General features: G+C 43.2%; 1 protein-coding gene across 1 annotated transcript; it reads right to left on the bottom strand.

Moving 5' to 3' along the window:
* Nucleotides 1-1209: 1209 nt before the first annotated feature.
* Nucleotides 1210-6239, bottom strand: nefma (neurofilament, medium polypeptide a). Its single transcript, XM_017714118.2, has 3 exons — nucleotides 5049-6239; nucleotides 3694-3818; nucleotides 1210-3481 (listed from the first exon to the last, which is right to left on the bottom strand). The coding sequence occupies exons 1-3, from the start codon at nucleotides 6090-6092 to the stop codon at nucleotides 2101-2103; spliced, it is 2550 nt and encodes an 849-aa protein (XP_017569607.1). The 5' UTR covers nucleotides 6093-6239; the 3' UTR covers nucleotides 1210-2100.
* Nucleotides 6240-13664: the final 7425 nt, after the last annotated feature.

Raw genomic sequence — 13664 nt, 5'->3', positions numbered from 1 at the left:
ATATACATATACATATACATATACATATACATATACATATCCATATCCATATCCATATCCATATCCATATCCATATCCATATCCACATACATATACATATACATATACATATACATATACACATACATATACGTATACATATACATATAGATATTTGTTATATGCTAAGTTATTGACCATATCTCATTGTAATATCTAATGGGTAATATGGCTTTAATACTTGTATTATATCATGTATATCATTGCTATCATAAGAAAACCTTGTATCTCTAAAACAGTAACTTATTACATCACTATAAGAGAAGAAAATAACATTCTTAAAGGGGAATTGCACTAGATTATCAAAGTTGTATGCTGTGATTTCTTCACGGTGGTGGTCGTGACGTCTACAATACAAATACAGCCATGTTATCACCATCTAAAACCACCAGCGAACCTATATGTTTTCATATGTAATGTTGATAATAGTAAAATAGTGCCAAATCTAAATCTAATTTTTTTTCTTTAAGAACCATTTTGCCTTACAATGCACTGCATGTACCTCATTTTCTTTCATTTACGACCAAAACCTTTAAAAATGATAATAAATGATCATAAATTCATGACAAATTAGTGTGTGATTTGAACATTGTATGGTATATCATACTGAAGCTGTGCATAGAGTGAAATACACAACTTTGTTACCAGAGGTGGAAAAGTAAAGAGAAAGAATACTTAAGTGAAAGTAGGAGTACTTTGTCCAAATCTTACTTAAATTAATTCTTGGAGGCAAAAATATGCTTGAGTGAAAGTGAAAAAGCATCTGCATTTAAGCGTACTCAGGCATCTAAGAGTTAAAAGTAATTAAGGCATAAGTGCTTGATAAAAGACCTTTATGGCCTCCATGGATTTGTAACGTGTACTTTACTACTAAAACTACAAGTATTCAGTTACGGTAACACTTGTTACTGTGTAAAGTGTAAAGTACATATTTTTGAAAACGATATGTGAATATTGTAGTACAATATTCAAATTATTGTAGTACAAACTCAAGTATTTTCCACCTGCTATTTAAATCCTGCTATGTGAAAGTATAAAATCCAGCAAATCAAATTCAGATACAAATCAAATCATACATTTATAAATAGCACAATATGAATTATTCTGGGCAAATGTGGCTGTTGTGTCTTACAGTGCATGCATGTTAAGAAGGTACAGAGGACGCACGAGCACATTTTTTATTATGATGTTTATTGAGCAAATGCTGAAATTCATCATGATGAATAAAGACATGGGACTGCAAACAGTAGCACCTCATTAATGTTAAGTAGTTAAATTCAAGTCCATCCTATGCATACGAGAATGTATGTGTGCGCACAATCAGGTTTATTTTCATTTGCACTCATTAGGTAAACATAATTAACGACGGTAAAAAGCATGTTTAAGGCTAGGAGTTTCTTAGTTGCTTTATGTACTGTATGTATATGGTTAATGGGGTTACTGTACCGTTGTCATCCTTGTTCTCAACTGTATTTTATTGTTGGTTTTGTTTGGCTCAGTTGGTGTCCTCACATTTGTATCAGTAAGGCTACTTAGTTGGAACTCATCTCCTCACAGACTGCTCTACTGCCCTACTCACGTTCTCCTCAGAATAAGCATTTAGTTTGACTTGAAGAACGTTTGTTTCATTCTCTCAGCATCCATTCTGTAGCTGTGCAAATCTATATTACTTTCATACATACAGATTGTTTTTCTACCCCAGAGAGTGGGGAGCGTGCTCCCCCCCTGAGCTGGCATGCAGACGCAGCATCCCCAGTGCCCCCCCCAACCCCCCCGCTATTGCAGACAGAAAGAAAGAGATCTAAGCTCCCGATACCCGAACCGCATCTGCAGCGAAACCAATTTGAAGCTGTCACTCAACATGCATTTTAAATTTGAGCTTGTCGCATCTTATGGCTTCTCTCTATGCTTACATTTTTTTGTTTGTTAAATCTTGACAGTGGTTAACGTAATTAAGTACATCTTTATCTAGCTTTATGTTTTCTTTGTAATGTTAGTTCTGATTTGATTGCAAGTGTCCTCTTCAGCTCCTCGCCTCTTCGGTAACGGTTAAGTGCTTCTTTACTCAGTTTCTGTGACCTGCTTCACTGACTGAGTGGACACTTTCTCCGTTTTCTTGGTGGACACCAACTTCTCCTGGACCATCTCATCCACCTCCTTCACCGTCTCTGTGACGGTTACAGACTTGGTGACATGCTTAGCTCCATCCTCGCCAGTAGTGATGGTCTCCACTGTTTTGGTGATGACCACTTTCTGGCTGGTGTCATCTTTGGTGGGGCTTTCATCCACTCCATTTGAGATCACTTCTTTCTTGTCATCGTCTTTCTTTTCGACATCCTTTTTGTCTTTGTCTGCTTTTCCTGCGTCTTCCTTTTCTGTCTTCTTTTCCTTGGACTCAGCCTCTTTGGCCTTTTCGGCTGGTTCGGCTGGTTCGGCTTTTGGCGCGTCTGTCTTCTTCTGAGGCTCTGCCTTCGGTGCTTCCTTTTTGGGACTTTCACTCTTTGGAGATTCGCTCTTGGGTGATTCAGCTTTTGGAGCATCTTTCTTCGTCTCCTCTACCTTTGGAGCCTCAGTTTTGGGTGCCTCCTTTTCCTTTGGGCTCTCGCTCTTTGGAGATGAAGGTTTTGGAGATTCGCTTTTTGGAGATCCAGCCTTTGGAGACTCTGCCTTTTTATCTTTCTCTGCCTTGGCCTCTTCTTTGTCATCTTTCCCTTTCTTGTCCTCTTTCTCAACCTCATCCTTGGCCTTTTTGTCCTCATCCTTTTTCTCTGCTTCTGCTTTGTCATCTGCCACTGCTTCATCCTTCTCCTCAGCCTCTTCCTCTCCTCCTTCTTCTTCTTCAACGCTTGCCTCCTCTCCAGCCTTTTCCTTCTCTGGTGAGGCCTTTGACTCAGGTGCCTTATCGCTTGAGACCTTCTCCTCTACTTCCTCTTCCTGCTGTCCTTGTCCTTCCTCACCTTCTTCAGCTTCTTCTCCTTTCTCTCCCTCCTCTTGCTCACCCTCATCTTCTCCCTTCTCCTCAGCCTTACCTTCCTCTTCTTCTTCCTCATCGCCTCCTTCCTTTTCCTCAGATGGAGCACTGGCACTCACTTTGGCTTGGGTTTCAGCAACAGCTTCCTCTTCTTCTTCTCCTCCCTCACCTTCCTCTGCTTCTTCCTCTTCTTCTTTCTCCTCGGCCTCCTCTTCACCTTCACCTTCTCCTTCTCCTTCCTCCTCTCCCTCGTCTTCTTTCTTTTCCGCAGCCATTTCCTCTGCCGCTTCTGCCAAGACTTCATCCAGCTCAGACTTTTCATCCTCCACTCGGGTCTCCTCGATGATCTCCTCCACAAACTTGTGTTGCACCCTCAGTTTGGGGGGCTCAGCTTTGACCTTGGGGCCTTTGGTGACCGTCTGACGGTAAGGGAAGGTGCTGAAATGGGTCTCTTCTCCTTCAAGTAGTTTTCTACAAGAAAAGATTAGGAATTAATATGTTTAGATTAAAGTGCATATCAAGAATAAAGTAAGACGTGATGTCAGAATTGAGGAGTCATTTATAAATGAATATATTTCTAAATGAATGCAGACTCAGCCTCAGCATCCATTATGACTCAGCATGCAGTATCCACTGTATCCATTGAACGACTCTCCATGACTAAGCCCTCTGTGTTTAGTCACCTGTAGGCTGCAATCTCTATATCTAATGCCATTTTGACATTCAGGAGGTCCTGGTATTCACGTAGGTGTCGGGCCATCTCCCATTTTGTACTCTTCAGTTCATTATCCAGCTGGTGGATGTTTTCCTAGATGTACAAATACAACACAGTGTCAGCTTAGTGGGCATATAAACCAAGGGAAAAAGGAGAGCAGGGGCAGCAAGAATGTAGCAGACTGTTAAGAATGACATCATCCTTAGAAAGGAAAACAATAGAGAATTATTCTTTGCAATACAGACGCCCTCCAAGTGTCCCATCTGTAATAACTGCCAGGAGCTCGTCTTTATCTCTCTCACTGAAGCATAAGCATTTATGTCTTTATCACGTACACACTCTCTCTCCCTTTATGATGTGGTGTCCCTCACTTTTGACGCAGCAAACGTCTCAATTGCAGCTGTACTGTATTGACTCTGCAGTTTCAAGGGCATCCGTTGAAAACTGCTGGATAATTCAGGGTGAGTTCAGGACACATCCAAAGAGAAAGCACCGCAGAGAGACAGAGGGAGACTGCAAAAGGTTATCTGCCTCCTCTCAACCCTCTGCAACATGATACCACCGCACTGCACCTCTTCTGCAATCTGCATTCACCTCTGCAGAAAACATCTGGCTAATGCCCCACAGCCAATCCCACGGTGCCTTTTCTTTACTGTGTCATAACTTGCCAGGCTTGATAGTGAGCCCAGTCACCACTTTATAACGTAAAGAGAAAACGAAGACGTGTGAATGATCTAATCATCTGAAAGATGTTTAGCTGTAACAGTTACTGTTTGTAAAGCTGCAGATTTATGTAACACGTGTAAAAGGAGAAATGAGTAAGCTTGATGTGTCAGCAGTTTCCCATTGCAGCTCTGGGTTAAAATACATCTCATTACTGTAGGTAAAAAAATGAGTCTGCCTTTTTTTTGCTAATTTATGTTCTATAAATGCTCTACATATTCTGTTATAGTTAAATTAAGCAAATGAGACCTTATAAACTAAAATAGACACATTCGTTTGAATAGTAAATAAATGTGTATAGTAATATTGTGAAATAACTATTTTTAAAAGCATTAAAATGTGGAATAGTCAAATAAATATATATTATTGGAAAAAAATAGATAATTTTATATATATATTTTAATTATTTTATGCTTATTTCCAGAAAAAAGTATAGCTAGGGAAATGTACCTGTTTATTCATTATTCATACTTGTTTTTAACGCAGTTAGTAAACTGGTAAATGATTCAATAAGCAGTTCTGCGCAGCGACAGTCACAGTGAAAGTCATGCTGCTGTAAAATCTGAGCAGTAAACCAATGAATGCGGTGTGTTTGGGTACCTGAAGGCTGGCCAGGTCTACGCCGTGCCTCTCCTCCACGTCGCTCAGCTGCCTCTCCAGAGACTCCTTGGTGCCCCTCACGGCCTCCAGCTCGACGGTCTTGGCCTGCAGCTGGCGCCGGTAGTCCGCGATCTCGTCGCGCGCGCTCCTGATGGCGTCCTTGTTCTGCTCGGCGGCCTCGGTCAGCTTGGCGTAGCGGCCCATGAACAAGTCCTCCACCTGCTGCAGGTTGTGGGCGGAGTGTCCCTCCAGCTGCACGCGGATCTCGCGCAGGGCCTCGGTCAGGTCCGCGCGCTGGTGCTCGCGCTTGTCGACGGCCACATGCGACGCCTCCTGCACCTGCGCGAGCAGCTCGCTCACCTCCTCCTCGTGGTTGCCGCGCACGAAGGCGATCTCGTCCTGCAGCGAGCGCACCTTCTTCTCCAGCTCCTGCCGCGCGAGCGACGCGTCTCCCGTGTCCCTCTTCAGCGCGCGGACGGCTGTCTCGGCGTCTTCGCGCACGCGTGCCTCGTCGTCCAGGCGCTCGCGGAGCCGCTGGATGTCCTCCTCCAAGTGCTCCGTGTCCAGCTGCACCTGCGCCTTCTCGTGGTGCGCCTGCTCGAGCGCGGCGCGCAGCTCGCCCAGCTCGCGCTCGTATAGCTCGCCCAGCTGGGACTGCGACACCTGCTTCTGCCGCAGCGCGTGGATCTCGTCCTCGATCTGCCGGTTCTGCTGCTCCAAGAAGTGCACCTTGTCGATGTAGACGGCGAAGCGGTCGTTGAGACCCTGCAGCTGCTCCTTCTCGTTGGAGCGCTTGTAGTCTGCGTCCACCGGGCTCAGCTCCACGCTGTCTGCCGTGCTCAGCACCGTGGAGCTGTAGGCTCGCGCCACGGGCACAGACACGTTAATGCTCCGCTTGTAGACCGCGGAGGAGCCCGGGCTGGCCCTGGACCACGTCTGCGAGCGGAAGCCGCTGCTGGGGGTCCCGCTGCTGCGGCTGTAGCTCGTCCTCGTATCCATCACCCTCCTGAAGGGGCTTCCGAGAGTGTCTACGGAGAAACTCATCGGTGCAGATGAAAGGGGGGAAAGGGGGGAGTGGGCGATGCGAAGTTAGAGGTGTGCGTTGCGTATATGTGTGGGTATGTATATGTGCATGTATATGCGTGTAGAGTGTGTGTATGTGAGTGTGGCTCTCACAGCGCCCAGATAGCTCGTGCGCGGACTTTTTATAGCGACAAAGGTGGGCGGGCTATTCTGACTGGACCATTGATCCGCTGGAGTGGGAGGGACTATACAGCGCTCCGTGCAGGCTCTTCTTCATCAGTGGTCGGGCTTCATGGTCAAGCGGAGCACGTGGGGGGTGAGGCTATGTGGGTGGGCTCGTCTCCGAATGTAGAGAAATGGCACAGCGAGGAACAAGAGGATTTGATGGCATCATCACATACCTACGGTCCTCTTTGAACCAAGAAGCGCCAAAACGAAGATACGTGACGCTGTTTTGTTCCGCAGTGAAGTCCTGCTAGGCATCAAGGAGCCTGATACGTTCAGCACCTTGGAGAGCGGCAAACAGACATGCCTAGCACCACCTACAGCAGCAATTAGTGCGAAAGTCTTCGATGATCAGTTCAACTGCGCGGAAATCACTGCGCAATGATATCATTTGCTTTTTCCAACGACCATGTAAACCTTTTGACATTTCACAATGTCTTTTGGTGACTTTGCAGTGCTGCTTTTCCAAATAAGGATCACTTACTTTTGTTAACCAATTGTGACTTTGCATCATTAAGTTAAGTGATACTTTATTAATCCCACAAACGGGGAAATTCCACCTCCGCATTGAACCCATCTGTGAAGTGAAACACCACATACACACTAGTGAACAGACACACACACTAGGGGGCAGTGAGCACAATTGCCCGGCGCGGTGGGCAGCCCTATCCACTGCGCCTGGGGAGCAATTGGGGGTTAGGTGTCTTGCTCAAGGACACCTCAGTCATGTGCTGTTGGGCCTGGGGATTGAACTGGCAACAGGGCCAGTTCCCTAACCTCCAGCCCACGACCCTAAACGAACCCTAAATTAATGTAAAACTGTGATGGACAAGGCCCGCTAATGGAGAAGCGGCTTGGAAAATGGATGTTGATGGACAAGGAATATCACATTTCAAATCTTTTACCTCTCATAGGCACAGTACTGTGCAAAATGAGCCCACTCTTTCTTCATGCTTTTAAGTTATTCCTTTTTAGGATATATTTCTGAAAAGATCAGTTCACTTGCATAAGGAAGGAGAAACTCAAAGGGAAATAAGTGATAAAACTTATTTAAAGATAAAAAGAGTTCAAACTTTATTATAAGAGAGATGAAGAGAATGGGACATCCACGCAAGACTTGGCTGGCCTAAAACAAGGAAAATCAAGCTCCCTTCTTGCTTCAGATTTTTAGAAATCCACAAATGTTTCTGTCCATCCTTCAAGTGTGAGAAGACAACTCAGTGCTATGGATCTGGCAGTATATGTGACGGTTAAGAAGACTTCACTGAGAAAAGAAATTAGAGAAAAAAGTAGAGCATTTACAAACCGGCCCAGGTCTTTTGGTGGTACGATGCTCTACCAACTAATCATTATGCCACTAAAACTATTTTCTTCTTTGTACGTATGTCTATAGCTGCAGCTGGTACAAAACAACCAAAGTGCTCAATGTAAAAGGCTACATTGGTTTAATATTGATTATACAGGGTTTAAACGCATCACTCTGTAATGGCTGGATTTTAGTGATGCACCATATGTTGGGAGAACAAACATTATGTGGACAAAAGTATTTTGACACCCCTCCTTATTGTTGAGTTCAGATGTTTCAGCCACACCTATTGATAACAGCTGGATGGGGTGGTTGGTTAGTGTAGTGGGTAACATCTCTGCCTTCTACACTGTAGACGGGGGTTCAATCCCCACCTGGGCAAACACCCTACACTATACCAATAAGGGTCCTTGGGCAAGACTCCTAACACTGCCTTCGCCTACCTGTGTAGCAATAATCAAATTGTAAGTCGCTCTGGATACCATAAATGGTACCTTACAGTCAATAGACAAACACTGACAGCAGGATGGGTCGTACTGATGAGCGCAGTAATCTTAAACATGGCACTGCCATACATTCCACCCGTGCCACAAGTCAGTTTGTGAAATTTCTGTCCTCTCCTAGCTGGCAATTAAATAAATGCAGCATGGTCTCTGACTTTCGCACAGTACAGTGTACAGTAAAATGGCCTTTAATTTCTCTATCGCTAGAGCTTAGCACTATACACTGTTGCAGAATTAGCTGTGATGTAAATATGCTTAAGATCATCCATACATACAGATAAAACTTGTCAGATATAATTTTTAGCAATGCAGGTATAAAGAGTCTGGCTGTTCATACAGGCCAGAATGTCATTGGCCTCATCTGTTATTGTATCAACTTTAATTAGAGTCAGTCTGGATGGGGCTTGGGGGAAGACAGGAAGATTCATCCTGCTGAATAGCTTGTAATTACCTTGTGCAGATGAAGACTCTAATCTGGGCTATTTGAGCAGTCTGACGAACGACTCCTCTGACTACAGGAAAATGTGCTCATTGTCTTTCATATATCAGACATTAAGCCTGTCGCTATCATAAAGGCCTGCGTAGCGGCTTGTGTAAAGGGGAAAATTTCATTCAACCCTTTTTTTTCTTTCAGATAAGCCATCTTTAATGTTCAGAGTGTGCCTGCTGTGAGGCTTATAAAAACTATTCACAGATCTACAATATGATATGCCAGCTTAAACTCCTCAGTTGAACTCTTCCTGTCTCTCCACAGAAATCCGAGGATAACGGATGATAAACCTGATCAATACGACCTCAGTGATCCTGAGACCTGAGACAGAATTCAACAGAGAATTGGAAAGTCAAGTAGTCTTGCAAATGTATGGTAAGATGAAAATGCGTGACATCCCATTCTTAATCCATATGGTTTAATATGATGTCAGCCCACCCTTTGCAGCTATAACAGCTTCAACTCTTCTGGGAAGGCTTTCCACAAAGTTTAAGAGTGTGTTAAAGGGAATTTTTGACCATTTTTCCAGAAGCGCATTTGTGAGGTCAGACACTGATGTTGGACAAGAAGACCTGGCTTGCAGTCTCCGCTCTAATTCATCCCAAAGGTGTTCTATCGGGTTGAGGCCAGTCAAGTTCTTCCACACCAAACTCGCTCATCCATGTCTTTATGGACCTTGCTTTGTGCACTGGTATGCTGGAACATGTTGGAACAGGAAGGTGCCAACCCCAAACTGTTCCCACAAAGTTGGGAGTGTGAAATTGTCCAAAATCTCTTGGTGCTGAAGCATTAAGATTTTCTTTCACTGGCACTGAGGAGCTGAGCCCAACTCCTGAAAAACAACCCCACACCATAATCCCCCCTCCACCAAACTTTACACTTGGCACAATGCAGTCAGACTAGTACCGTTCTCCTAGCAAACGCCAAACCCAGACTTGTCCATCGGATTGCCAGATGGAGAAGCATGATTCGTCACTCCAGAGAACACGTTCTTGAGCTAATCTGAAGGCCACATGAAGTTTGGAGGTCTGTAGCGATTGACTCTGCAGAAAGTTGAGTACCTCTGCGCACTATGCACCTCAGCTGACCCCGCTCTGTCATTTTATGTGGCCTACCACTTCGTGGCTGAGTTGCTGTCATTCCCAATCACTTCCACTTTGTTATAATACCGCTGACAGGTGACTGTGCATTATTAAGTAGTGAGGAAATTTCATGACTGGACAGTTCTGGTCAGACCTTGCACAGGTGACATCCTATCACAGTACAGTGCTCGAATTCACTGAGCTCCTGAGAGCGACCCATTCTTTCATTAATGTTAGTTGAAGCAGTCTGCAGGCCTAGGGGCTTAGTTTTATACACCTGTGCCCATGGAAGTGATTGGAACACCTGAGTTCAATGATTTGGGTAAGTGAGTGGATACTTTTGAAAATATAGTGTACATGAGGCACTGTTCTATAAAAGTTCTATAACTTTACTTAAAATAAAAACTGCTTAAAATGTTACATAAGTGTAAAAATATTTTTTTGCTGTTCAATGTTTTAAAATTGACCAATGTGTTCTATATTAAATTGATTAAAAATTTACAAATCTCTGATTTTGCATAAAAGCTCAGTAAAGCCCATTGTTTTTGGATCTGCTCTAAAATGAGCGAATCCCGTAGCATTTGACAAACCTAGGAGCCTGGCTGCTTCCTATTTCTTCAGTTATATCAACAACATGACTGCAAAATGCCAGTGGGCTCCCGTGAGTCCTAAACAGTTGAAGGTGAAAAAAAAATAAACACTTGTCCAGGACCTCTCTTTAATTTTGGAAAGTAGAAGAATACATTTCACAAACAAAGCAAAGAAAACATACCTGTAAATTTCTTTTTTTTTTTTTTTTTTTTTTTTTTTTTTTTTACAGCAAATGGGTTTTGGGCCTTGGGACTACCATTACTGCTACTGCCTGCTGATTGGTTGGCAAGCGAAGCAGCTCATTAGCTGAGTAAAGAGAAAATATAACAGCAGTGTTAAAATGTTTTGTGCTGTTTTGTGTTCAGGAAATAAATACATTGTTCTATATAAAAATGTTTGAGCATTTACAAACTACGCCTTTCCAGAATGTTCCATATTAGCCCATTCATTTTGAGCTCGCTCAGGAGAGCCCTCTAGTGTCTGACAAACCCAGAAGGTGTTACTGAGTGGGAGTTCTCCTCTCTACAAATCCTTTGATTTCCTTCTTCAGGAGGCATTGCATTGCATCCTTTTCCATCCCTTTCGGTTTGTTCCCACATTAACAAGTCTACTTTTACACTGACATTTAGCCCAAACTTTATTATGGTTGTCCCCAGATTTACTTATTATGAGACCAATCATGGCCCCACAAGACCAAAGTATGCTTGGTTTGACATCAAACACTATATCATCTATCATGACAATTAATGCTAGTGGTAACACGACACTGTTATATTACTGAACATAATCTGTCATGATAGCACAGAACATCTGCCGTGACATGTTTGTGACATGGTTATGCTAAAGTTATGCTATGTAGTAAAGTGTAACTGCTATTTGAATATGAGTATGCTCTAAAAAAAGTAATGGTGGCTTAACATGTCTTTCACCTTTCTTAAGAAATACTATAGATTTACACTCACCAGCCACTTTATTAGGTACATTTAGGGGATTTAAGTGACTTTGAACGTGACGTAGTTGTTGGTGCCAGACGGGCTGGTCTGAGTATTTCAGAAACTGCTGATCTACTGGGATTTTCACGCATAACCATCTCTAGGGTTTACAGAGAACGGTCCAAAAAAGAGGAAACATCCAGTGAGCAGCAGTTGTGTGGACAAAAATGCCTTGTTGATGTGAGAAGTCAGAGGAGAATGAGCAGACTGGTTTTAGATGATAGAAAGACAACAGGAACTCAAATAACCAACCAAAATCTCTGAGGAACGTTTCCAACACTGTGTTAAAAGTATGCCACAAAGAATTAAGGCAGCTCTGAAGGCAAAAAGGGGTCCAACATTTTACTAGCAAGGTGTACCTAATAAAGTGGCTGGTGAGTGTACATTATGTTAACAGATATTGCAGTGCTGTAGTATAAGCTAAAGGGAGTATGAGCATTCGATATAAACTATGACTAAGTTCTTTTCAATATACTAGCAACGACCTCATTTTAAACCCTGAGAACCGTTTACCATTGTCCTCTATAAATACTGACCTACAGATATTGATATTTGTTTTTTTTTTCTTCTTCTTCTTCTTCTTCTTTTTTTCTTATTATTTGTTTATTTTTACTGCTTTTGGGGCCTCACGCATCTGACTGGCTCACAGACTGGCTCATGCATTGCATGGCTATGCCATTTTCTCTTAGCCAAGCTGCATTTTTATGGACACTACACCCACATACAGCACACACACTGACCAGATGGTACTTAAACCAGCTGAAAGCTGCAGCTCTACAAAGCAAAGAGGTGCTTTTACTCCATGCACCTTTATGGACAAAGCTTTAACCATTTAATTCGCAACCACCTTCTCCTGTCAGCATTATTGATTTTTCATTGCTTTTACTGCAGTGTGATGTCATTGCAAACTCTTTGACCGCACTTGCTGCAGATAATGCAACCATGTGCTTTGTAGACAAGAGCTCCTGAAATATGAAAGTCTGGTGCAGACTGTAATTGTGCAAATTTGTTACATTTCCTGAAGCTATTCTGTACGAAAAAATAGGCGCAGACTAATCATATTTCCAGAAACCCAAATCGAGTTAAAAAAGCTTTGACCAGTGCTCTATAACTACTGACATTACAAAGGACAATGGATTTGTCCCTCGGAGGGTAATGGAATTAGATGTTTCGCATAAACCATTGCCTTGATTCAGTTATTTCTGTTGCATTTTTTTCCACTGTTATCTTTGGGCCTTTGGAGAGGGTGCTTGACGTGCTTGAGAGCACAGCCCCATTTCAGCCTAAGCAGTCTGGGAGCACTCATGCAGGGCAGTAAAAAGCAGCACCAATGACGCTGCACATCTCTCTGTTGTTCCGTGCGCCCCTCAGTGGCGGCTCCGTCTGCTCCATCATCCTCGGGTGAAGATCATCCCCCTTTAAATGTGTAAATCAGCCTGGCGGAACGGGAGGCTGAGCTCAAGGTGCTTTTGTGGCTGCGTCTGGGTGGAGAGACATGCTTTAAAATTCAGCACAGGCCCGTTCTAAGCACTGCAGAGCACTTGGAGCCGTTTCAGATGGCACTGCAGCAGAAGCACGCATGGTAGATGCAGCCAGGCTCCAATAACGTCCCTTTGTCACGTGAGTTATTGCTACAGTGTTTTTAGGGCAGTGAAACATATGGGCTTAGGATGAGCATGACAGTGATGAGGAGAGTGCTGAGAGAGAGGCCACAGATTTATTGCTGTCATGAGCAATGCAGGCTCATGGCACATGAAAAGGGATTTTGAGAGAGGGAGGGGGATTAGTTCATAACAGAGGAAAACACTAATGAGTTTATACAGCCATGTATAAAACCTTAAACAAAATATGCATTGATTTTGAGTAAAATATATTGGGGAAAAATATAAAATGTAAAATGTGCCACAACTTTTGCACAGGCTAAATTCTGTGTTGTATATTTTTCAGAATATGTTAAATTCAACAAGCCTTCTCCTTTCTACTTTCCCACAGTTATTTCCAACTTGCATCTAACATGCTGAAACCTCTTTACCTAACACTGATCCAGCCAGTTAAGGATTTCTGAGGAAGTTAATTATCTGCACGTAATGAGATTATAGATTAATGGCAGATTGTGGTTTGAACTGCACTCCGCAAGAAGGTAGACCTTAAGGACCATTGTTGACCACTGCCTTAGGTTAAAGAGATCAACCACTTTTGGTTTTCCAATACTGGTTCTTTTATTACCCTCTTTCTTTAGGCCCCAGGGCTGGACTAGAAACTAAATTCAATCTAGACCAGCCCACCACAAGTATAGTGACCCCCAAAAACCACGACCCCACCTCCCCATCCCCCGGGCCAAGACTAAACGTGCCAACATATTTACTTATAGTGAGTTGAAAAAAACATGAGCCTGAAGACGTCA

This window comes from Pygocentrus nattereri, chromosome 16, assembly GCF_015220715.1.
Source record: "Pygocentrus nattereri isolate fPygNat1 chromosome 16, fPygNat1.pri, whole genome shotgun sequence".
Lineage (NCBI taxonomy): Eukaryota > Metazoa > Chordata > Actinopteri > Characiformes > Serrasalmidae > Pygocentrus > Pygocentrus nattereri.
Note: the sequence above shows the minus strand (reverse complement) of the source record. Positions and strands in the feature narration are given on the sequence as shown.